This window comes from Rhinichthys klamathensis, unplaced genomic scaffold, assembly GCF_029890125.1.
Source record: "Rhinichthys klamathensis goyatoka isolate OS25496 unplaced genomic scaffold, OSU_Roscu_1.1 h1tg000281l_1, whole genome shotgun sequence".
In the NCBI taxonomy this organism is placed as follows: domain Eukaryota; kingdom Metazoa; phylum Chordata; class Actinopteri; order Cypriniformes; family Leuciscidae; genus Rhinichthys; species Rhinichthys klamathensis.
The window spans coordinates 3,119,371-3,146,540 of record NW_026606800.1 but is presented as its reverse complement, the minus strand read 5'-3'; the positions used below and the strand labels follow the sequence as shown (position 1 = coordinate 3,146,540).

The 27,170-nt window shown below is 40.1% G+C and overlaps 1 protein-coding gene across 1 annotated transcript in view; it reads right to left on the bottom strand.

Moving 5' to 3' along the window:
- Nucleotides 1-27,170, bottom strand: part of slc35f1 (solute carrier family 35 member F1) — a 116,689-nt gene that overhangs the window by 11,685 nt on the left and 77,834 nt on the right. The window contains exons 3-7 of the mRNA XM_056269131.1: nucleotides 26,540-26,667; nucleotides 20,238-20,397; nucleotides 19,274-19,430; nucleotides 16,053-16,105; nucleotides 1,403-1,557 (exon numbers count right to left, since the gene is read on the bottom strand). Coding sequence (XP_056125106.1) covers nucleotides 1,403-1,557; nucleotides 16,053-16,105; nucleotides 19,274-19,430; nucleotides 20,238-20,397; nucleotides 26,540-26,667 — 653 coding nt within the window. The remainder of the gene's footprint in view (nucleotides 1-1,402; nucleotides 1,558-16,052; nucleotides 16,106-19,273; nucleotides 19,431-20,237; nucleotides 20,398-26,539; nucleotides 26,668-27,170) is intronic.

Genomic DNA, 27,170 nt, shown 5'->3' with positions numbered 1-27,170 from the left:
ATGATGCTGAAGCAGAATCACTCTCTCACTGACTTTGATTTTGAAAATGCACAACTCTTCTGAGTGTACCTTACTGTAACATGCTTTTCATTTAGAGTTTTTTTACTGTAACCTTTTTGGCTTTTGCAGTTGAGTCACTGTATTTTCACAGTATGAATATACAGACATTCGATGGGCCTACTATTCAATATTCAGTACAATACTATACTTGCAGTGGATACAGTATAGAATTTATTCCCCTTACTACTGTAAGTTGTCATTACTATACTTTTTCACGTAATTACAAAATTTGTTTGCTTTGTCACAATATACTTTTTTACTGTAACTGCATGCATGTTCTCCAATTTTTGATGTAGTGTCTAATGAATGATCTGTAGTGTTTATAATTTTGACTCGCTGTGTGTATGATCTGAGAGCATTGTTTGATTTTGAGCACAGATGGTTTTGAGGCAATTGTTTGATTTTGCCAGAAGAGTCAGAGGTTCTGTGAATGTGCTTTGAAAATTTGGTTTTGTGTTTAAGGTTTTGAGAAAGTGAGTGACGGTTTCAAGAAACGTGTTTAAGCAATTCAGAAAAAACTGTAATAGCACCGTAACCATTCAAACTAATCAGTGTGATACTCTCCATAATAATCAACTCAAAAGAAGCAGAATCTCTTTTTGTCCTCCAGACAGAGTAATCACTACTAGACAAGGAAAGGGATTTTAAAACACTGTGCTCATTGTACAATAAGACTAATGGCTTTGTTCATTGATGGCTTTCGCTGTAATGGTGGTGTTTAAAGATAAAGTCTCACATTGTGTCTGGATCTTTCCCTAAAGGCAAAGGAAAAAGTCCTTGCTCAATCTTTTAAAGGCATTGTGTGATTGTATTGTGAATCTGTCTCAATATAAATGCAGCTTTTCAAAGTGTCCATTATTGAAGCAGTGCAACTATACTGAACCCAACAGCATACTAGCAAGTAAGCATTGCCACAACCAAAGACTCCACTGCAGTGCATTGTAGACCCTTTTATTTTCTTACTCTATCTGCCACAGGAAAACGGTCATGCAAAACTAAATGGTGAAAGAAGTCTAGACTAATATTATAAGTAGAATCAAGGGGAAAGAATAAATGATGTGCAGAATTCTCTCTGAGAAGGAGACATTCATGAGAAATAAAAATGGAAGAGACAAGGGCAAGTGGGCAAAATTACAGCCGGTGTAATGACGTGTATAATGGTGGAGGTGAGAGAGAGAGAGAGAGAGAGAGAGAGAGAGAGAGAGAGAGAGAGAGAGAGAGAGAGAGAGAGAGAGAGAGAGAGAGAGAGAGAGAGAGAGAGAGAGAGAGAGAGAGAGAGAGAGAGAGAGAGAGAGAGAGAGAGAGAGAGAGAGAGAGAGAGAGAGAGAGATCGTATTGTAACCTTGTATTGGAACAGGAACAGGCCGCAGAAGAGGCTGTACAGGTCGGCTGTGAGCAGAGAGAGGTTCACCGCTGTGGCGCTGGTTCTTCTGATGACCACAGGCATGAAGCTGTACAGGCCAAACATGCACGCGCTGAATCCAATGTACAGCAGCCCTAAGAGGACATAAAGAGTTAAGGCCAGTTCTAAAAATCATTCTAAATATAAAGGAATAGCAGAGTCCACACCACAACTGTAACGATAACGGCACAGAAGAAGGGTATCGTTGGAATCGCTTTCAGAATGACCTTTTCCATCTGATAAAAACATTTACAGCCAATCAGTTTCCATCCTGCTTTAAGAGTTTGAGCAATTAAAGTAGTAAAGAGGACAAACCTGCAATGCTGAACACATCTGAACAATACATACAGCAATTTCTGTCTTTTTTTAAGTCAATGATCATTGAGGAGAGATTCATACATATGAAGGTAATATGATGCCATAAAGAATCGCATGCGCAGGGTAAGATTTGTGAAAGAGTACATAAGATTGCAAGCGTAAATAAAATTTCGCTTGCGCAAGAGAAGAGTAAAGGTGTAAATCGCTTTTTAAGTGTAAGAAAAAAATATTTGCAGCATTTTACTGTTATTCGTAAGTGTAATTCATGTATTGTGAAGCTGCAGCTTCATGCTAATGCAAAATAAATAGAATCTGTATTCTTTTGACTCCGCGCTTACACTTTTGGCACGTTTTTAGGCCAACAGCACTGCAAGCCTGTGAACAGCAATTTGCAAGCGAAAAACAACAGTCAGGAACTGCAAAACAGACTGATCGTGTAAAATTAACCTTTGTGTTAAAAAACTGTTGCAAATGACTTGTGTGCATGGGGCAAAAAAGTTTCCGAAATACCCCCATTTGTACAGTTGCGTCTTTCTTTTACCTGCGCTTACAGTTTTGGCACGATTCTCTCACTGAATGAGTTTTGCAAGCGAAGAGGAGGGCGGGTCCACCTTCTTCATGTAGCCAATCAATGGAGCTTCTCGCTGACTCTCAATTTACTCTTATCTGATTGGTTCAATAAACACGCCAGTCACCAGAACACATCTTTATTTTCATTTGGCTCAGCATCGTTCTCAAAATGGTACTTTTAATGCACACATGTTAAATAAATAAATAAATAAATTTGTAAAAAAAAAAAAAAGAAATATAATAAAAAAAAAATGTAAGTATATATTTAAATTAGTGCTGGGCCGTTATCGGCGTTAACGTGCTGCGTTAACGTGAGACTCTTATCGTGCGATAAAAAAAATATCGCCGTTAATCAAAGTTGGGTTGGGATCATAAATAGCTTTTTCGAATATCGTTATTTTCGCGCAATTCTAATGTGTAGTATGACGCCGCGCCTACTGTCACAGATCGCGCAGTAGGGTATTTTCCTGTCAGGGACACAAGGTGTACTTTTACTTCGTTACGTTGGGCGACGTTCCTCTCGTTACTTTATTTTAATGCAATACGTTGTTAAATGAGTTTTTACCAAGCGCGCTGTGTCCTTTGTATGGGCATGAGCGATGCTCATTTACAAATGAATCACTCTTTTGAGTCGATTCTGTTCAAAGACTTAATTGTCAGATGATCTGTCTAAATCGGTTCGCGAATCAGTTGATCTGTTCAGTTCCTCGCGGACTGAATCGTCTGAAGCGCTTTCAATTCACACTCGGAGTCGAAACAGGAAGATTTAAGAGCATCAAGAGCGTTGGATGAAGTGGCCGATCTAGTCTAGTGAATGCAAATCTGCAAATGCATCATATTTTTGCCAGCGATGAAGAATTGAAGATCTTTATTAGTTGAACATCTTCGTAAGCTGTCTGTGAATGAATGATTCCACAGGACAATACATTCGATTTCATTTCATTCAAGGTAATACTGTGTGTGTATTGCGCGTGTGTAGCGCCCCCTACCTGTCTTTCTTGTAATTAAGTAGGACAGCGCTCCAGATTCATTAACTATATGCCTACAGATGTTGAAGTTAGGCCCCTCTGGTGTCACTAAATGAATTAATTCTCTTTTAGAAAATTAGAATAATAATCTATACTTTCCTTTTACGAAGTTACTCAGAATTAAATCTCTACGCCCCCAAACTGATGAAGTCAACAAACGCTTCTGAAAGAATAACACACTGGTAAAAGTACAAAACAAATAAAGGATTTAATTGTAATAGAATGATCAAATGTTAACTGGCTCAAACAATGAGTTTCAGAATGTGAAGTGTTCCCACAATCACATTCACATTAAATGGGACACAATTTAATCCTCGAAGGACAATTTCTCAGATGCCCGACCTACTGAAATTAGTATACAGGTCCAATAGAATCAGTATATCTTAAACCAATGACCTCAATGGGATAAATGTATACAATAACTCACAAATTATACCAAATATACTCTGAATATAAACAATTACATGTTCAGTGCACTGAATAATACTAGAATGTACCAATATTTAATGCGGTGGGCCCACACACACACACACACCAGTCATTGACTCAACCCCACCCCGTTGCAGGCCTGAAACGTGGCTCGTGTTCGTGGTGGCCGGGAAACTGACAAATGGCCCCTTCACTCTCCTGAGCACAAAACAATTCAAACAAAGATACCTCAATTCCACGTGCAATGATACCGCAACTCCGGAATCCTGCAGCAGGCGTCACGCAGCTCCTCGTCCTCTCTCTCCCTCGTCAGCCGACGAAATGCACCTCCCACGCCGCCAGAGGAACCCCAAATAACGCGGGTATTTGGGGCGCTATCTGGTCCTCAAGGTCTCCCTCGTTGTGAAGGGCAACAACCAGGTTAAACAGTCTTTAGTCGGTTGTTTAACTGTCGCTGTAATCAGTTCAGATGCGCAGATATGCGCAGTGATAACTAAACGAAAACACTCGGATTCGCTCCCACACGGCAGGTTAGCCACACAAAACAAAACTATAAAAACACTGGCTACAAAGTCAAAGACGCACACACAAGCAATTCATCTTGGATCTACATTACAGTTAAAGGTTGTTTAACTTATAAAATCGTCAATCAAATCACTCTGTACCCGCAAATGCGTCTCTCTCAATCTCCGTCTCTCTCCCTCTCTCCCTCGCGCTTGTCAACAAAAAACTCTCATGTCCCGAACAACCACTCACATTACACAAAACACCAGTGAGGGCGGGACTTAATTCACATAAACCAATAACTAATCAAACACCTAACTTGATGGTTAAAGCCACGTTTTCCACAAGTACACCTCTATCAAACTTGTATCTCATGCACGCGCGCTCTTAAAGGCACAAATACACGTATGATCACAAACAAAGATGAATGGTTAATTCACATTTTCTCTCTTAATTAAACAAATACAAGCTAATAAATTGAAGTAACTTATTAACAACACAGTTATAACCTACTGGGTTACATGTGTATTGCGCAGTGGCATAATCACACGAATAGTTTACATTGATTGAAACTAATTTGTTTAAAAATGAGGCTATTGCAGTAACAAGGCAGCTTCACATAAAATTCTTATGACATATGATGACATTATTTTTTGATCTAACGAGCATTGGCGATGCAAAAACGGACTGTCGTGCGTATTGTTTTTCTTCTTCTTCCAATTAGCCTACTATGTTAAAAAAAAGGACGAAAACATGTTACTTGTTCAATAAACAGTTTGTTTGATGACAAATCGCTAAAGATGAAATTGGCCTCCCTTTCTGTCATTGCGTTTTTGTTTTTGTTTTTTTTAACGATATTCGACTTTTGCTCCTCGATTGTCGAATGGCATTTTTGGCAGAAATGCACATCCCTACGCGAGGCAAACTATTCTCAAAGACTTACTTTAGTCATTATTTGGGTAGCACACATATTCTGAATGCCTTCGGGAGAATTCAAATGAGCCATTTTAATCTAGATTAATCTAGATTAATTTCAATATTAATCTAGATTAATCTAGATTAAAAAAATTAATCTATGCCCACCTCTAATTTAAATATATATATATATATATATATATATATATATAGCCTATATATATATAAGATAAATATTATATATAAATATATACTATAATATAAGATAAACTGTTAGATCACTTCATGAATAATTATGATGGTAATGATACATTATGAAAAAGTTCTCAGGGATACTTGATTCTGATTGGTCAATTATAGAATTCTGCAACTAAATGACTGCTAAATTAAAAGGCTAGTTCATGTCTTTCATATCACTCTGAAGTCTATTGCTCACATAACAAAACTTAAATCAATATTTCATATCCATTTGGTAAGTAGCCGTGTAATCTATATTGCATCTGGGTCTTGATCTGGTTTATAATACATCATCTCTTATTTATAATGCTTACATGGCTATCTTAAAATATAATGCATTATAACACAAAGCAAATAATAACTGTGGTTAATTTTGTTAATAATGCATTATATGTATAGGATTCATATGAAATATAAACAGCTTCTATTATTTTACAGTACAACATTATATTACAGCTTCATATTGCGCTGTAAAGGTGATTGAAAAGCGTACAGATGAAGCCAGTGTGGAGTTTAGCACAATATTCTTCTGTTACCAGCAATCAGCTTTTTATGTCATAGAGGACAGAGAGACAGCAGCTGTGAAATCCAGGTCATAATTCATCCAGCACAATCATAATGGATTTGGATGGCGCAAAAAAAAATTATTATTCACTTGTGTTTTCTCAGGCCATTCATTTCTAAATGCATTTGTAAAGGACAACTTTTATTCCAGCAGAAATGGAGATGGATAATAATAATTTGTTTTGAAATGAAAAACCAGACAATACTAACAAAATCTGCTTCCTGTCTGGCATCCCAACAAGTCTTTTGTAGGTAAAGTCCACAATTTTTTATTTTTATGTAAAAAAAATTATCTTATGAGATGTCTTCCTATCTCAGTTTGGACAACAGAACCAGATATAAATAAAAAATGAATGCATCAAAATTATAAATATAAAACAGTATACTGTAATTTACCTGCTCAAAGTGAATGTAATAGTACTACCATGATACAATTATTTGTATTATATATATATATATACACATATATCATTTTTTGTTGTTGTTAGTGACGACATTACAGCTATAAAAGAAAATGACAGGATCAAGTCTGAAACCCTGGAGGTAAAAACAAATAATCAGCTCATACCCAGCAAGAACAAATCAATGTCAGGATTATATCACACTATATATTTCGGAGCTCACTGCTGTTCACACGCAGTTTGTTCTCAGGCTATGAGGCTTCGGAGCCGAGCAGAAGGCTTCATAACTTATTCAGATGCCTTGCTAACACTGTTTGGCGATGTAGCACATCAGAGAAGTATAAGTTGTCACCTGCTATTCAGGGGGAAGTTCATATCTATCTGTAGGCAAGGATTTAATGTCACTCTGTTAAAAAAAGCCTGAATGTTAAACTATAATTAGTTGGAGGTGACAACATTTTAGAAACATTTCAGAGCAGATCTGACAAATCTAACTAATGATGCCACAAAATATATTTTTTGAATTTTTTGAATCACAGTTTTATAATTAAAAAACTTTTGCTTAAAAAAAACTGAATGTAAACTATTTTTCCTTAAAATAAAAGCTACTGTTTGAATTTTTGTAATCTAATGGAACGACATTCTATGGAAACAATTGTTTCCGCCACGGAATAAAAAAATTTAGACTTGTGATTTTAATTGTGACTTTTTAATCACACAATTCTGACTTTTTCCCTCACTATTGCGATTGCAATTGTGCCTTTATATCACAATTCAGTCTTTTTTCTCACAAGTTTATAAAGGTAAAAATTGTAAGATATAAAATGGCTACTTTTATGTCACAATTGGGAATGATGAGATTATGTGTGTACAATTCTCACAATTTACAAAAAAAATTCTCAGAACTGTGAAGTATATACTGTACCTCGCAATCTGAATTGTGACAAAAAGCAGCAATTACATTTTTACATTTTTTATTCCATGGCGGAAACCGTCTCAGGTTACGACTGTAACCGTAGTTCCCTGAGAAAGGGAACGAGACGATGCGTCACTTGACGCTTTGGGAACGCCCCCAGCGTGCATGCGTCTGAGCATCAATGTCAACTAGTCCAATGGAAAGAATGAGCGTCACGGGCGGGTGACGTCATGACCAGGAAGGGATAAAGGCTCACCCGGTGAAACGCGGCATTAGCTTCAAAAAGTCGAAGCAAGCCGATCACAGGGAAGCAGGAAGTATGGCAGGGTGACGCATCGTCTCGTTCCCTTTCTCAGGGAACTACGGTTACAGTCGTAACCTGAGACGTTCCCTTTCGAGGGAACTCTCGATGCGTCACTTGACGCTTTGGGAACGAGAATACCCAAAACGCCAGAATTCCAAGTACCTGAGTGTCAGTCTGTTGAAACTAAGCACTAAGCACCTGAGAACCTGGGGCAGCATCCAGGTCTAAGCTGTAAAACCTAACGAATGTGAGCGGTGAGGACCAGCCTGCCGCATCACAAACGTCTTGAAGAGAAACTCCAAATAGTAAGGCTTTAGAGGCCGCCATACCCCTCGTAGAATGAGCTCTGACCGCCAAAGGACACGGCAGGTCAGAGTACTCGTATGCAAGTGAAATAGCCTCAACTATCCACTTACTAACCGTCTGTTTAGAAGCAGGAAGACCCTTCTTAGGTGATCCAAAGCAAATAAATAACTGGTCGGACTTCCTCATTGACGATGTCCGATGAACATAAGTATCCAGTGCTCGCACTGGACACAAGAGGTTCAGCCTTTCCTGGTCCGCAGATGTAAAAGGAGGAGGACAGAAAGCCTGCAGCACAATAGGCCTCGGAGTCAAGGTCGGCACCTTAGGGACGTATCCCTGTTTTGGATATAAGAATGCCTTGACCATCCCCGGTGCAAACTCAAGGCAAGTGGGGGAAACCGAAAGGGCCTGAAGGTCTCCAACTCTCTTAAGGGACGAAATAGCTAGCAGAAAGATAGTCTTAAAGGTAAGAAACTTCTCTGAAACCGAATCTAAGGGCTCGAATGGAGCCCTAGACAGGCCTTCTAGTACTAAAGCAAGATCCCAAGCTGGCACCCTAGTGCGAGTTGCAGGCCTGAGCCTCAAAGTGCCACGAAGGAAACGTGTAATCAGGGGGTCTCGACCCAACGATGTACCCCCCACCAGGGCGTGGTAAGCCGCAATGGCTGCCACGTAGACCTTGAGCGTGGAAGGACATAGACCTGACGTAAAGCGCTCCTGCAGGAACTCGAGTACTGTGTTCACAGAACAGTTAACTGGATCCCACTGATGTCGGTGACACCATACAGAAAAAACTCTCCATTTAAGCGCATATAGTTTCCTAGTAGCTGGAGCTCTGGAGCTTAGAATGGTCTCAGCAGCCTCAGCTGAGAGACCACTCTCTAAGAGTTGGGCCCCCTCAGAGGCCAAACCCACAGGTTCCAAATTTCTGGTCGAGGGTGAAATATTGTGCCCCCGGCCTGAGACAGAAGGTCTCTCCTGATCGGGATCTCCAAGGGAGGACCGTCTAAGAGATGGATCAGGTCCGCAAACCAGATCCGACTCGGCCAGCGTGGTGCTACTAGCAGTAGGCTTATTCCGTACTGGCGGACTCGTTCCAGAACTCCTGGGAGCAGAGCAACAGGGGGAAATGCGTACAGACGTAGCCTCGGCCACGTCTGCACCATAGCATCCAGCCCCAGGGGGGCTGGGTGAGTAAGGGAGAATCAAAGTGGACAGTGCGTCGTATGCTGAGACGCAAACAGATCCACCTCTGCTTGGCCGTAAAACTCCCAAATTTTCTCCACCGCCTCGGGGTGGAGTCTCCAGTCCCCTGGCCTCAGCTCCTGCCTCGACAGGATGTCTGCCCCAATATTCTGGTCCCCAGGAATATACACTGCCCTCAGGGAGAGTACCTTCCCCAGAGACCACAGGAGGATCTGGTGCGCCAGCTTGCAAAGCGGACGCGACCGCAGACCCCCTGACGGTTCAGATAAGAGACCACCGATGTGTTGTCTGTACGGACGAGCACATGATGGCCCCTCAGGTCTGGGAGGAATTGCTTCAACGCATTGAAGACGGCCATCATCTCCAGGCAATTTATGTGCCAAGAAAGATGATGACTCCTCCACCGACCCTGAACCAGGCGGCCTTCCATTACCGCTCCCCAGCCGGTGAGGGAAGCATCTGTCGAGATCGTAACTCGATGGCAGAGAGCTCCCAACACCGGACCCTGGGTTAAGAACCAGTGTTTTCTCCATATAACCAAGGCACGAAGGCATCGCCACGTGATCTTGATCATACGAAGTGGGTTTCCCCTCGGGGAGAACCCTCTGGTCCTGAGCCACCACTGCAAAGGTCTCATGTACAGCAGGCCAAAAGGAATCACGTTGGACGCTGCCGCCAAAAGACCCAACAGTCTCTCGAACTGTTTTACAGTGCGTGACTGGCCTAGCTTTAGCTCTTTGGTGGCTGTCAGGATAGCAGCTACACGAACGGGCGATAGAGTGGCCCGCATCGTCACTGAATCCCATACCACACCAAGGAAAGTGGTTCTCTGTACTGGAGAAAGCACACTTTTCTTGGCATTGAGCCTCAACCCCAACATCTGCATATGAGCGAGAACGACACCTCGGTGCCGAACCGCCAACTGCTCTGATTCCGCTAGAATCAGCCAGTCGTCGATGTAGTTCAGAATACGTATGCCCTGAAGCCTGAGAGGGGCTAGAGCTGCATCCACACATTTCGTGAACGTGCGGGGTGATAAAGCTAGACCGAAAGGAAGAACCCGATATTGGTATTCTTTGCCCCCGAAAGAAAACCTTAGGAACTTCCTGTGCTGAGGGAGGATGGAGACATGGAAGTAAGCGTCCTTCAGATCTATCGTGACAAACCAGTCCTCGGATCTGATTTGAGTCACGATCTGCTTGAGTGTCAGCATCTTGAACTTGAGTTTCTGTACTGAACGATTTAACAGACGAAGATCTAAAATGGGACGCAACCCTCCATCCTTTTTTGGAACAATGAAATAACGGCTGTAAAAACCCGACTCTCTGTCGGGTGAGTACACCTGTTCTATAGCCTCCTTTGCTAACAGGGCCTTTACCTCTTGCTCCATTACCAGAGCCTGCTCGGGATGCACCACTGTGGGCAGCACCCCGTTGTAACGAGGAGGATGAGAACCAAACTGGATTCTGTATCCTTTCTCTACAATCTGCAGGACCCAACGAGAAATATTCGGCAGAAGCTTCCACGCTGCCAGAAAATTTACTAAGGGAACCAGCCTCTCGAGGCTGGTCTCTGGTGTTATCGAGACGGCTAATTCCGGAGCCTGAAACATAATGGCAGGAACTACCTGAACTGGCCGCTCTAAGGCCCCCCTCAGAGGGCGCGAAACCGATGCTGTGCCGCAGCATAGCATCAGCGACTCGCTGGAGACCACTGCGCCCTGAAGCACCGAGGGTGGCAGGGTTGGCAGAACGGTCTCGTGAGGACCCCGAAATGGAACGGGCACCGTATAATGAGGTGTACACCGCTCCACTTCGGTCGGGGCTGTCCTCACAGGCCTGATGCATGAACATCAGGACCTTTTTTTTTTTTTGAACCGAAGTCTTCTTCGCCTGAAGAACGGTCCTCAGATCCGGCTTCGACTTAGAAGACTTCGGTTGAGAGGGTTGCGTCCGTCTCCAGTCTCTACGTGGAGGTGCACGAGACGCAACACTCTCTTTCTGATGCACACGATATGATGAGCTCGACGGCTGGGGCTGCTCACGCCCAGCAGCCCCAGGGGGCTGGACCCGGCGAGGGATAAACTTTTTAAAAACGTCAGCTTGTTTCTTTGACTCCTGAAATCTCTCGACGACCGCGTGGACTGCGTCGCCGAAGAGACCAGAAGGTTCAAGCGGAGCATCTAATAAAAAAGCTCGATCTTTTTCTTTAATTTCAGACAGATTTAACCATAAATGTCTCTCCGTAGCTACCAAGGCTGCCATAGACCGCCCAATTGCTCTGGCGGTCTCCTTAGTAGCCCTGAGAGAAAGATCGGTAGCCCGACGAAGTTCACGAATATCGTCATGACTGACTCCCTCACTACTATCCAGATCCCCCAGCAGGTCAGCTTGATAAGCCTGGAGCACTGCCATAGTATGCAGACATGCTCCAGCTTGACCTGCTGCCGTATAAGCTTTGCCCACTAACACCGAAGTGGCTTTGAGCGGTCTAGTGGGCAAAGCCGAGGCTTTCAGAGACGATGCGGGACCAGGGGAAAGATAACTGGCTAAATTCTCTTCCGCCTGGGGCATCGCCTCATAACCATACTCTTTCAGCCCTCTTATTCTCGAATAAGTGTTAACTTGAGGGCTGAAAAGACGTGATGAGTAAGGTTTATTCCACGATTTAGATATTTCATTGTGCAAATCGGGAAAAAATGGAAGCCCTCGTGGTGGAGATAATGTGGTGGAAGATAAAAAGCGCTCATCTAATTTGCTTTTAGGACGAGCGCCCTTCTTCTCAGATGGCCATTCAATATTTAATTTCTCTACAGCCCGCGACATAACATCCACCAGCTCATCATATGCTGGGGAAATAAATTGTGAATCTCTTTCCCCCATGTGTGTGCTTTCACTCTCCAAACTCATCGCATCAACCTCCTCGGAGGAAGAGCAATAAAGTAATGGAGGGCTCTCTCCCCGGGCGGAAGAAACCGCAGAGCGTGCTTCCGACACCGGGGGGAGAGCGTTGGATCTCTCGGGTAAGGAAGGAGAAAGAGCCCTCGGACCCGTCTCCAACCCCTCCGAAAGTTCCTTTTGCGATCCCCAGGAATGCAATCTCCGCGCTGCCTCAGCAGACGCGGGTCCTGATCCCTGCGGATCGCGAGCCTGCCCACTCTCTTTATCAAAGAGTGACAGGCGAGAGCGGAGCATGCGAAGCGGTAACATCTCACAATGCTGGCACTCAGCCCCCTCGAAGGCTGAGACCGCATGCTCCACTCCCAAACAAACGACACAAAGCTCGTGTGTGTCCCCACCCGTTAAATAACGCGGGCAGGGAGAAGCACACTGTTTGTACACTTGTTTAGTTTCCATCCTTTTCCGCAACAGACAACAGTAAATAGACAGAGACAAAATGACACAGATCGCTTGCTGAGACACAGAAGCTAATGCCGCGTTTCACCGGGTGAGCCTTTATCCCTTCCTGGTCATGACGTCACCCGCCCGTGACGCTCATTCTTTCCATTGGACTAGTTGACATTGATGCTCAGACGCATGCACGCTGGGGGCGTTCCCAAAGCGTCAAGTGACGCATCGAGAGTTCCCTCGAAAGGGAACTACTGAAGCGTATTGAATTAACGAGTTAATTATCTCAGAATTATGAGATCATTTTTCATGGAAAAAAGTTTTTGCTCTGTTTTTTCTAAATTAATGACTTAATTATCTCAAAATTGTGAGTAAATTCATAAAAACAGAGTGAAAAAAAAATTTTTTCAAGAAAAATGTATCTCATAGTTCTGAGATAATTAACTCGTTAATTCAGAAAAACAGAGCAAAAACTTTTTTTCCATGAAAAATTATCTCGTAATTCTGAGATAATTAACTCGTTAATTCAGAAAAACAGAGCAAAAACTTTTTTCCATGAAAAATTATCTCGTAATTCTGAGATAATTGACTTGTTAATTCAGAAAAACAGAGCAAAAACTTTTTTTCCATGAAAAATTATCTCGTAATTCTGAGATAATTAACTCGTTAATTCAGAAAAACAGAGCAAAAACTTTTTTCCATGAAAAATTATCTCGTAATTCTGAGATAATTAACTCGTTAATTCAGAAAAACAAAGCAAAAAAATGTTTCCATGAAAAATTATCTCGTAATTCTGAGATAATTAACTCGTTAATTCAGAAAAACAGAGCAAAAACTTTTTTCCATGAAAAATTATCTCGTAATTCTGAGATAATTAACTCGTTAATTCAGAAAAACAGAGCAAAAACTTTTTTCCATGAAAAATTATCTCGTAATTCTGAGATAATTGACTTGTTAATTCAGAAAAACAGAGCAAAAACTTTTTTTCCATGAAAAATTATCTCGTAATTCTGAGATAATTAACTCGTTAATTCAGAAAAACAGAGCAAAAACTTTTTTCCATGAAAAATGATCTCGTAATTCTGAGATAATTAACTCGTTAATTCAGAAAAACAAAGCAAAAAAATTTTGCCATGAAAAATTATCTCGTAATTCTGAGATAATTGACTTGTTAATTCAGAAAAACAAAGCGAAAACTTTTTTTCATGAAAAATTCTCTCGTAATCCTGAGATAATTGACTTGTTAATTCAGAAAAACAAAGCAAAAAAATGTTTCCATGAAAAATGATCTCGTAATTCTGAGATAATTAACTCGTTAATTCAGAAAAACAGAGCAAAAACTTTTTTCCATGAAAAATTATCTCGTAATTCTGAGATAATTAACTCGTTAATTCAGAAAAACAGAGCAAAAACTTTTTTCCATGAAAAATTATCTCGTAATTCTGAGATAATTGACTTGTTAATTCAGAAAAACAGATCAAAAACTTTTTTCCATGAAAAATTATCTCGTAATTCTGAGATAATTAACTCGTTAATTCAGAAAAACAGAGCAAAAACTTTTTTCCATGAAAAATGATCTCGTAATTCTGAGATAATTAACTCGTTAATTCAGAAAAACAAAGCAAAAAAATTTTGCCATGAAAAATTATCTCGTAATTCTGAGATAATTGACTTGTTAATTCAGAAAAACAAAGCAAAAACTTTTTTTCATGAAAAATTCTCTCGTAAATCTGAGATAATTGACCTGTTAATTCAGAAAAACAAAGCAAAAAAAATGTTTCCATGAAAAATTATCTCGTAATTCTGAGATAATTAACTTGTTAATTCAGAAAAACAGAGTAGATTTTTTTTCTTTAAGTGAATGCGCTTCCGTAGAAACCAGTTTCAATAACATTCAGACATATTTAAACACCCAAATACTTTTAAAGTCACTGTATATTAATAATATGCAATGGTACACAAACTAATATGAATTTTTTCAAGGACAGTGGCAACATAACTAATGCATTATGATCAACATGCCCTCGTTATTAATCAAGGGCATCACAGTTTTGGCGGGAGTGATTCCTTCTTCTGGCATAAAGTGTGTAACTTGCAACAGCCCTGACAGTTAATGACGTGGCCCCTCAAGCGACTCGAAACTTGCTGATGTCCCTATGACAAGCCAGCACCCTTCTGGGATCCAACCCAAATTCTGCCTTTGGCACGGCCCCTCAACACTTCAGCCCGCGACAGGAGCATCAATCTGGATTAAACATAAGTGACTTCCTGGATCATAAAATACACTGAATTCGAGGACGCTAGTTTTGCCAAGTCTCATCTAAATGGGATTACAAACCAAAAGATATTTGTAATTATTTCTAATCAAATGCATTTAATATTGACCATAGTAAAATCACCTCCTCAAGTGGTGTATTGCTTTAATAAAAATGTATTTGTGTTTGTGCTTTCATGAAGACATGAGCAGGCGTGTTTATTTATAGACGGGGTAAGAGATGTCACAGACTGCATAAGCAATTAATTTTGCTAATTGCCTTTTGTCAACAGTTTAAATATGCCTGTTATCGTTCGTGAGCAAGTCAAATGGAAAGTCACATCTTCTGGTGATGTTGCCTTTCAGCATCTCTCCCTGAGCTCAACAGCATGTGCACAGCAATATTTAACCATCCCCGAACGTTCACAGCTGTCTGCTGTTGCGTATGAGGAGCGCTCTGCTAGACCAGTGTTCATTTGACTTTAGTGCCATGAAAGCCGTTTTCTGAACTTGGTTGCACACAAGAGTTTATGTAATTAGAGTTTTGTGATTTATACCTGCAATGAAAGCAATCCAGCCTAATTTCAGGAAATGCACTGCTATTGAGGATGCATATTTTGTTATATCTGTCACAAAAATATTCTCAAGATAAATTGAAAATGCTGACTTGTTGAAAAAGTAAATTAAATTCTTAGGTTAGAAAGAACCTGTAATAGTCAGACAACACGTTAATCGATTAAAAAGCTTAGATTGTTCTGATGGTAGGAAACAATATTTTTTTACAGGTCAGAAGGCATGAATAATTGCATTAATTTATTAAATTTTCCTAATTAATTGCATTACATTAATGAATTCAATTAACAGTCCTGATAAAAACACTTAAAATATCCAAATTGCGCTTTTATTTTTCATTTCCACTTTTCTTAGTCTATTACTAAAACGACTTCTTAAGGGGTTTTTAATTGTTGAAGCATTTTTTTTAATTTACCACCGCTCAAAAATTTGGGATCAGTAAGAAATTAATATTATTCAATCAGCCAAAGCCAATACAACGAAATGCATTGATATTAAAGACATTGTCTGAAAAAAAAATCTTAATATTTTTAATTTAGTGGAATTATCTTGTTTCAAAGATTTTTTTTAGATATTTCATTTGACAAATTACTTGGCAGTAAAACAGTTTTCAGTGTCAGTGGTAGAGACTGTGCAGGGAGAAGGTGATTGAATTCAACTCAGGTTTGGGCTCAAGCAATCAAACCAAGTGTGAAAACCGTCAAAATCAGAGGCTTACCGATCTGCCAGTCCCACTGCACTTTCAGAAGTTCCTTGTGCTCCATAATGGCCCTGAAAAACAGAAACACAGCACAATTCCTATCAGCCACAGGTGAACACGGCCGAGCTAGGGGAAAAAAACGAAAACATCAATAAAAGATAAACAGCGGCAGCACCGAAGTCTCGACAGCATGCTTCATTTTGACAGGTGGGTGAACCCAGCGACAACGGGAAGAGTGACAAATCCACCCAGCCTGAGAAAAGAGCGGTCAATCTCCCCTGAACAGTCCGAGGGAATCTAGTGACACACGCCTGGTTCTGTATGAGCTTTTCCGATGTACTCACAATGACAGGTCATCCCACCCCCCATCCCCCATCCCCCATCCCCCACGCACAATTAAAGCCGGGCGGGAAACAATCCTCTGGCCCCATGTGACATCGTCACTGACTGGTCTGATGCTCTGTTGCCAAGGATACAGTCTCATCTGCCGACAGCGTCTAGAGGTGCATCATGGGAGACGCTCCTGAACCCTGCAGATGAAACTATCTGATGCAGGCACAGAAAGAAAGAGAATATTCTAGATCCAGTGGGCTTGTCACGCTGCTTCCTCCAGAGCCCTTTATAAAGCAGTGAGACTTCAACTGGAAGCAGGACTTCGTCCACAATTCCTGCCTGCTGTCAGATATGAATGTCTTTCAGCATAATTACACCCAGCTGGCATGGATAAACTGTGTCGTTGGCGTTTATGTAAATACGCAGCAAATATAGATGTTAAAGCACACTGAAGCTTCGGCACCGGGGAAATAAAGGTGTTAGATGAGAGAGAGGGGCTGGTGAATTGGACTCCAGCTGGAGCTGCCGTACGCTTGCTGGGGGACGCAGGCGGTCCAAATGTGCCTCGTTTGCAGATGGATAAAAAAAGAACGGAGGCGAAAACCTTCCAGCTGACTCGTGCTTGGAAGTAGCTGGGAAATGTGGTGTCGGAGATCCAAACGGCTCTGGTGGAAATGATAATTAGACATGCAGGCTGTGTAAACGTCAAACTGTGAGGAGGATCTGCGGCTGCCAGCGGGCGATTGCTGGTTAGCAGGTAACTCGCAATTACTAGAAAAATCATTACATTTCTGTTAAAACCATGTGAAGGTTACCTGGAGTAACTTGGAGTAAAGGGTCTTATTCAATGGCAGCATGGAGAAACCAATGAAGGGCTGGTAAGCATTGGTAAGTGTCATAACTACACCCATATAGGCCCAAAATGCTTTTATTCCATTGACACTATAGTATGCAGAGATATTTTGGTTGATACCAATAAGCCTACAGTCGGATTCCGGATGTAAAAACTCTATTCATTTTCTCCATAGGGAAATTGATTTTGAACGATAACTTTTAAACCTTTAACAACAGGCCTACTGTGAGCTACGAGGTTGTTAATGTATGGTATTTGACTGTTAAATTCTGTTGATTCGCATTATTTCAGCTTATTTTTAAAATAATTGTATTTAACAGAATTCCTAGTGAAAAACTACATTACCCATGATGCTGTACAGAAAATTACACCAATCAACGAATCGAACAAAGCAACACGTGGCAAAATAGCTCTTTAGCTATTAAAGATGGCGGCGCATCCAGACCTAGCGGCCCAGCGCTCTTCGGGTTTTGGCAGCTATTTTGTGTCTATACTATTCTAGGAACTGTTGAACTATAATTATTTTCAATAACTGTCAAATGGCAGATATTAAAATTCTATACTTTGTCTAAATAAATGATAAATAAAAAGTTAAATATTAAAGGGGTGGTTGATTATGATTTCATTTTTCTAACTTTAGTTAATGTGTAATGTTGCTGTTTGAGAATAACCAACATCTGCAAAGTTAAGATGCTCAAAGTTCAAAGCAAAGGGAGATATTTCCTTTTACAGAAATCGCTTTTTAAATAAAAAACTATAGACAAAAATCAGTCATTTTAAATTATACAATTTAATATAACTCTTTCCCCGCCATTGATGGAATTTTCCAGCTTTCCATGTTTTCACTGTTATACGATAGGGCTATGACACATCTTCTGAAAGAGTACTGAATCTCTGGATCAAAAGACATGTGAAGAAGACGCAGAAACAAGCGATAGCATATGTACGCAGATTCATATGTTAAAATAATGCGATCATCAACATTAAACAGCATATAAATCAAAACTGCCCTACGTTACTGAATGAAATGTTGAACCCATAAAGAGGAAACAACTGTGAAGCTTTCTGAGTGTTAATGGGCTTGATCTACTCCTATGTTTTGATCATAGTTCTGAATCCGATCCAGATTAAGTCTTTGCTCCGACAGATGCCAACACACTGATCCGACAAAACCCAATGAAGTGTCTGTTGCCGTCTGCACAGTATGACAATTTTACCATGTATGAATGGTACAGTATGAATTCGCCTTTGGCTAAGCCACACCCTAGAATGTAGATTGACCAATCACAGCGCAGCCAAGAACGAGCTCCCACAGTGGTCCGACATTTTTCACAGCTCCATTGACTTTAACACAGGCGTCTCATATTTTTGGTCTCGGTAGGCTATTACCGTCGTAGTTTTATCAAAAATATGGTTAAACGTTGTGCCTGGGGCATTTGTAACACAGATACGCGTTTCCCAGAGAGGTTGCAGGGGGGTGTCCATTTTTTTCGTCCGATTTTAAGTAAAATCCTGACAAGTGTCGTCTAGCACACGCTGCTAATAAATACAACGTTATACTCGCGTAGTCCATTTGCTTTGTAATAACGATTATAAAAGTGAATAGAGACCTACCCAGCTTTGCATGAACAGTGTTGCTCCTTGATATTGTTAGACCCAGCCTCCGTCTCGATTAGTAGGATATGCGGTGGTTCATTTTTTGACTGTGACCGGTATGCTTTTGCCTCTATTTTGATGCCTTGTTGTTCCTTGCGTTTCGCCTGTATGTCGTGAATATAGCCTTCGAACGTATATTGAAGCCCCTTCTGCCTACTTCTATCGGACACTTTATTTGCTGCTTTATAAAAGTTTGATAAAATTTCAGCAGGAAGAGCTGTCACAGCATAAGCCATGTTGATACCAGAGCCCAGATGAAGTTTGTTTGTCGGACGTAGCAACAGTAACTAAGGGGGGCGGGGCTTAGCCAAAGGCGAATTGGTCTTAAAGGCCACAAAACAACAATTATTTGGTCTTCAATGTTATAGATATGGACTGTTCAGAGTAAGAGACTCACAGTTGGATACCACTGAAGAAGGAGCCAAAGAGACCCATCATTCCCAGGAATTCGACCCGGCTCAGGTTCTTCACGATGAACTCCTCACAAACATTGGAGATGCCATAGAGCGTCGCCCCAGCAAGAACCAATAGATCCCCTAAGAGCTTATGGTCCCCTGTATGGAACAGACACGAGTCGCATATTAGATCATATAATCCATGCACTTGTAATATATGCTAAAACCCTAACTAAACATGCTGCATGCAAATATTTGTTCATTCTGAAACTATTTTTTTCTTAGATCATAGATCCATAGTTAACGTGCTCAAATACAAATTTTCCTGTAAAATAAATAATAAAACATTATTTTAATAATATGTATATGTAAAATAATTTTTTATAATCATAAAATTTTTCTCTTTTTTCTTTGCTGAAAAGAACATTTCAGGCAAAAAAAAAAAAAAAATGACAATGAAAATAATATTCTAGTTTCTGTAGCTCAATAGGTAAAGCAATGCATGTGTTAAAAGCCAAAGACAAGGGTTACATTTTTAAGGGAACACACATACCTATAAAACGTATACCTTGAATTCACTGTAAGTCGCTTTGGATAAAAGCAATCCGCCAAATGCATAAATGTAAACACTTACTCAGTGGTGGGTAAATTATTCTCAGACAACTCTAACAACTGCAGAATTGCTGCAAATTAGTATGTTTTTCATTAGACCGCTCCTTGGGGAAAGCTGTGTGTGTATATATCGACAAGCCCCTGTTCATTCATATTTAATAACTGACTCTGAAACTGAATCAATCTGCATGATCCAGGGTTCTCGAGAGGATTGGGCAGTGCTTTACACTGATGTAACGTCTGGACTGTGGCTGCTCGAGGAACAAAACACCACCCAGGGGAAAGGAGAGAGGGTTATTGTGTGGGTTAATATTCAGGGTGTGCCGTGACACTGGTGTAGGGATGAGGACTTACCGAGGCCTTGTTGTCGGCCCACCAGGACGTCTGCGCCCACCATGCAGCCCATTCCCAGGAGACACACGCCCACACCCACAAAGTGCAGCGCTTTATACCTGACTAACAGGAAGAACCACGACAGCAGCAACACCACGGGGATCACGAAGCAGTCCAGCAGCTGGGGAACGAATTGAAGAATTCAGTAAAAATCTAAAACATAAACCTCAAAGGGAAACATGTTCATGCAAAATGTTAAAATAGCTTACAAATGCAACTGACAGTGACTTTTAAATTCTGATTCAATTCCTGGATTTGAATTGAGAAAACATACAGGATGCAGAACAAAATTTGAATGTAATATAATTGAAACTTCATATAAATGTAATTGCGGTCACTCTTTAGATTAGGGTACAATTCTCACTATTAACTACGACTTTTGCATCAATAAACTCCTAATTACTGCTTAATAATAGTTAGTAAGGTAGTTGTTTAGTTTAGGTATTGGGTAGGATTAAGGGATGTAAAATATAGTTATGCAGAATAAGGCATTAATATGTGCTTTATAAGTACTAATAAACAGCCAATATCCAAGTAATATGTTAATAAGCAACTAGTTTATAGTGAGAATTGGAACCTAAACTAAAGTGTTACCGTAATTTCGACTAGAAACGCAAAGACTTGTTTATATATTTAATCTAAATTTTTGAATTGTTCATTATACAGTATTTAAGAACACTTCCTTTCATTCCAATCCAGCTTCCTATGGAAGTGTGGGCAATCTGATAGAACGATAGATAGAACGATAGAACGATAGATCGATAGATAGATAAAGCTTATTTGAGTTAACTGATCCAATTTTCAACTCCAATCTGATAATATTCCTCTAGTAAGGTATTAAAAAGTTTAGTGCAAGTACATTTTTCATGAGTTTTCAATGACTGAAGGACACACAAGAGATATAATGAGGTCATAAAATTCATACAACGCCTCTATTTATGCACTAAGATCAGAGACATTTGTTAAAACTCTAGATAACACGAAAGGGAGAACAGGAGAAGGAGAAGAGCATATATAAGCAGAATTAGTAAGGACATTTGTATTCTGGACCTCAGCCAACACCATGACCATCTATAACAAGTAATCATCTACTCTTAATAGGCAAATGTTTTAAAGAGCGGCTCCATCGTTCGGCATGACTGCATATTAATATTGATGAGCCGTTGTGTAACCTCATTACGGTCTATATAAAAATGTTAAAATACACTGGTTGTGATCCACAGGGAGAAACAGCATGCAAAAGTTTGGGAGGCGGGAAGCATCTCCTCACACGGAGAAGAGCACAGAGTGATGAACTCCAGTGTGGGATGAGCAGCAACCCGACTGACCTCATCAAACAAGCTATCATGATAGAAAATGTTGAAAATGTGAAAATATTTTTTCCAATTTAGAGCTGAAAATGCATTAGCTCCGCTCAAGCCTCTGGCTTGTTTATCAGTCACTTACTATGTCTCTGTTTGTGACTTCATTTGATTCCTCTTGTACACAATGTAAGGTGTGAGAAAGGTGGGCTGCGTGTGTATATGATTTACCATATGAAATTGACATTTAATCTAATTTACTGTTGGTCTGTTATACTTGCATATTGTACTTTGACAACAGCAAAACCCTGATTACTACAGCCATTGTTAATACTGTAAATTATATTAAATTATTATATAAATTAAGATCACATCAGTCATTTTAATCTCTCTTTAATGTACCAAGTTTCCAGTTTTATTAGATAGATGGAAAAGACTGTTACATCAATATGCCACAGTAGTTGGCGACAAGTGACCTAATGAGTGAATCATTGAATCGTTCATTAAATCATTAGTACAAAAACGCTGATTCAAAAAGGAACTGAATCATTGACTCAAATTGAATCATTCCAACACGGAATCATTCAGCAACTAGGTATTGTGTTTAAAAACACTGTTGTTGGTGAAGCAAAAACAAAGTAACTGTTTCTTGAAGCACAAAAGAAAAAACGAGCCAACCACATTTGGATGCTGTCTTGGCAAAAATCTGAGCAAAAGTCATGTAGTGTATTCCAGCCTTATATATACTGTATATATATATATACACTCACCGGCCACTTTATTAGGTACACCTGTCCAACTGCTCGTTAACACTTAATTTCTAAGCAGCCAATCACATGGCGGCAACTCAGTGCATTTAGGCATGTAGACATGGTCAAGACAATCTCCTGCAGTTCAAACCGAGCATCAGTATGGGGAAGAAAGTTGATTTGAGTGACTTTGAACGTGGCATGATTGTTGGTGCCAGAAGGGCTGGTCTGAGTATTTCAGAAACTGCTAATCTACTGGGATTTTCACGCACAACCATCTCTAGGGTTTACAGAGAATGGTCCGAAAGAGAAAAAACATCCAGTGAGCGGCAGTTCTGTGGGCGGAAATGCCTTGTTGATGCCAGAGGTCAGAGGAGAATGGCCAGACTGGTTCGAGCTGATAGAAGGGCAACAGTGACTGAAATAACCACTCGTTACAACCGAGGTATGCAGCAAAGCATTTGTGAAGCCACAACACGCACAACCTTGAGGCGGATGGGCTACAACAGCAGAAGACTCCACCGGGTACCACTCATCTCCACTACAAATAGGAAAAAGAGGCTACAATTTGCAAGAGCTCACCAAAATTGAACAGTTGAAGACTGGAAAAATGTTGCCTGGTCTGATGAGTCTCGATTTCTGTTGAGACATTCAGATGTTAGAGTCAGAATTTGGCGTAAACAGAATGAGAACATGGAACCATCATGCCTTGTTACCACTGTGCAGGCTGGTGGTGGTGGTGTAATGGTGTGGGGGATGTTTTCCTGGCACACTTTAGGCCCCTTAGTGCCAATTGGGCATCGTTTAAATGCCACGGCCTACCTGAGCATTGTTTCTGACCATGTCCATCCCTTTATGGCCACCATGTACCCATCCTCTGATGGCTACTTCCACCATGTCACAAAGCTCTAATCATTTCAAATTGGTTTCTTGAACATGACAATGAGTTCACTGTACTAAAATGGCCTCCACAGTCACCAGATCTCAACCCAATAGAGCATCTTTGGGATGTGGTGGAACGGGAGATTCGCATCATGGATGTGCAGCCGACAAATCTGCGGCAACTGTGTGATGCCATCATGTCAATATGGACCAAACTCCCTGAGGAATGCTTCCAGCACCTTGTTGAATCTATGCCACGAAGAATTGAGGCAGTTCTGAAGGCAAAAGGGGGTCCAACCCGTTACTAGCATGGGGTACCTAATAAAGTGGCCGGTGAGTGTATATATATATATATATATATATGAAGACTTCAGATGCAAAAGCCTCTAAGTGCCATCTGAAATTTTCTTCTAGAATTATCATTTTTATCAAGCTTGTATGTTTATGTTCAGTTATTTCACTTTAATGGCAATGAAAATTACCCATTAATTGTCATTAAAGTGAAATTACTGCACTTAAATATATAAGCCTGATAAAAATGCTCTTTTTAGAAGAAAATTTCAGATGGCACTTAGACAGAGGCTTTTGCATCTGAAGTCTTAATTTATATATATATATATATATATATATATATATATATATATATATATATATATATAAATTAAATATATTCCATATCACTTTAATAAAATTGGAAAAGAACATATTATAGACAACAAAAAAACATGATATGAAACATATTTGTGAAATAATATTTAAGCTTAAATTGCACAAATGCCAATGGTATTTTGGAGGAAACTATGGGTACTATGGTACATTTTTGTAACGTAATCTCAACATTAGCTTGTACTTTTCTGGCAAACTTTGAAACTTTGTTTTGAGCACCTAATGTCACCTGTCTCCTGATGAATAACTAACGTTGTAGTGTTCCTCGCTGGTAAGTCACTTTAGATAAAATAATCTGTTCATTTAATAAATACATCTAACAGAAGAAATTTCAAGCAGGAGGTTTCAGTTCATTAGAGAGTTCATTAGAGTGTGTATGAGTGTGTTGCTGTTTGTCATCAGTGCGGTTCCTGTTATAAATCTGATAAGTGTTTCACTTATCTGCATGTAGCACTCCGTTCCAAACAAATGTTGCCCATTTCCATCCAATGATATACAGCCTATTTTTGGTTTAATAAATGAAATAAACAATTTGAATCCAGGAGACCTTGCACTCAAGTTGAACTATTTTAGACAGGACAAAATGTAATGTCATTGTAAAATACAATATAGCTCACAAGTTCATTTGAACACTTAAATTAATTGATATTATTTTAAATTATCATAAAAAAAAAAAAAAATTAACATTAATTTGGTGTGATTATGATAAAAAATTAACACATTTAATCATATTCCCTAACAGTTTTAAAATTCTGTATTAAGACATTTTCCTACATTCCCTGTTGCACTTCAAGCTTGCTCATCTAACATTGTTTTTTTTTTGTGTTTTTTTTACAACAAAGCATCGCCCATCTAAAGTATTTATACTAAAGTTGGTTGCAAACCAGTGCAGTAGAAATAATTAAGAACTCTGGTGGCATGCTTCGGGGTTTCAGCGCTTGATTGACCAGCAGGAGCATCTGCGTCTGGTTCCACTGTCTGATCAGAGACGCTGGAGTCTCCAGTGGCTCTGAGCAGAATGAACTGAACGTCTAATTCTCTTTTGTGCTGGGCAGAGAACACAGAGACAGATAACGCTTTAAAGTCAGCAGCACAGGTTGTGCTGCGCAGGCACCAGAGAAGTGCTGAACTGGCGGTACCTGCTGATTGGTCGCAGTGGGCGCGTTAAAAAAATAGGACTCTTGAAAACCAATAAGTGCATGTTTGCAGGGACGTCATACACCTATTATTTTGATGTAGTCCTGGCTGGTGCCCTTGGCTAGATATGACATGACCCAAACAACTTAGTAGTTCATTATATATATGTGCAAAACAAGTGGAATATTCAGATACTGAGCTAATATACAGTATTACTGTGTTTAATAAACAAATCTAAGCAGCAACTAAATTTGACAGCCAGTGATCATGCAGTTTTATTGTATAGAGAGGCTTTGAGATTTGCATTATACTTATTTTTGTTTTATGTAGGCCAGTAAGAGCTGTGCGTGTAAACCTCACTCCCCTTGCCTCAAGAGCACTAGCTACTGACGCTAGCGGCTGCGGTCTTTAGCGTCCTTGTTAGCGCGCCCGCCTCCCACGCAGGACACCCCGGTGTGAATCCCGCTCGGAGCGGGTCGAGTAGAACCGTTACATTTGGTGCGTGACCCAGATGGGAGTTAGGTTTAGGGGGGTGAGTGTAACGGACGTAGGCCAGTAAGAGCTGTGCGTGTAAACCTCACTCCCCTGGCCTCAAGAGGTGCGCTAGAGGCTGTGGTCTCTAGCGTCCTTGTTAGCCTGCCCGCCTCCCACGCCAGAGACCCCAGGTCGAATCCCACTTAAAGTGGGTCGAGTAGGACTGGTTACCAAATTTAGCCACTTGTGTGATTTCTGTCATGACTCCTTTTTCAAGCAATAAGCATAAAAATGATCAAAGATACTGCAATTAGAGGTTGCACATTTTTTTAAAAGTTGCAATCAATACCAACAAAATTTTGAGAGGGAATGATGCCTCTGTGGTGTTTGTTTGTGTTTTGGGGCGTATAAATATCAAACAGCATCTGTATTCACCCGTAGTCACATGCTATCATAATGCTGTGGGATCTTATCACAAAGAAATCAATAACAACAACACACTCTTGTTTTAAGATGTGTCCTCTTTTGTGCACATTATAAAATCCTTATTGATCTGATCCTGATTGAGCGGATCCTCTCAGCTACACCTTCACACCTGATAAAAGCCTGTCTGAATGTCCCATTGAGTGTCTAATGGTAGATTAGACTAGGCTAATATATGCCTGGATCCCAGCACATTCTCTAACAAATAGTTGATGACAGTCTTTGCATCCACAAGGGCTCTTGTAATGATGGCAATAGAAGAGTGAGAAGTGAAAAAAATCAATCCTTTTCTCTGTTGGAATCTCTAATAATCATTGAGACCTCCTCTGGCCACTAATCAAACACCATTAGCAGTGACGTGAATAAGGCTCTTTCAGCACTAACAGCGCCTTAATGAAGATTAAATGACAAGCGCAATGTGAGGCAAACAGCCGAGCTTTAACTGCCAATCGGACAGGCATAACAGAGGCTTTTTCGCTTCTTAGGACACTGGTTGTTTCACAATCTTTCTTTTCTTTCCCTTACAATGCACAAACACACACTCATAAACATTAGCTGGGGTGTAACCTACCTGAACGCTGGTCAGTGTGGTGTATTGGTAGGCTTTAATGACCAGGTAATTGGCTTCTATATCAATCAATCCCAGAATCATGTACTTCCACCATCTTCTTTTCAGTATTGCCAGTAGATTCTCCTCTCCTGTGGGAAAACATGAAGGTACACAGTGAATTCACTTATAGACAGTCTGCTGTGGTTTAAATCATTTCACACAATCAATATTAACTTATACGTACAACAAACTCTTTGGAAAAACGGTCAATTAGTTGAATTGGTTTGAAGTCAAGCAGGTTGAAGGCTGATATTAATATGATCAGAACAATGAACATAATCCTGGATAAACCTTCTTTTGCTGCTGGTCCTGGAATAGCATTCCTATAAATCATTGACCTCAGATTTTAAGGATAGATTAGGGATACATGGATTAGGTCGCATGGAGTAGATGGTACCATATAATGAATCAAAAATGACCCCAAAAAGAATAAACCAATCATTTGTATACAAAACTACCGTTTTTTTGTTTTGTTTTAGTTTTTTGTGAAATTAATACTTTTAATCAACAAGGAATACATTATATTACATTATAAAACATTAAATTGATAAAGTAAACAGTAAAGACATTTATAATGTTCTATATCAAACAA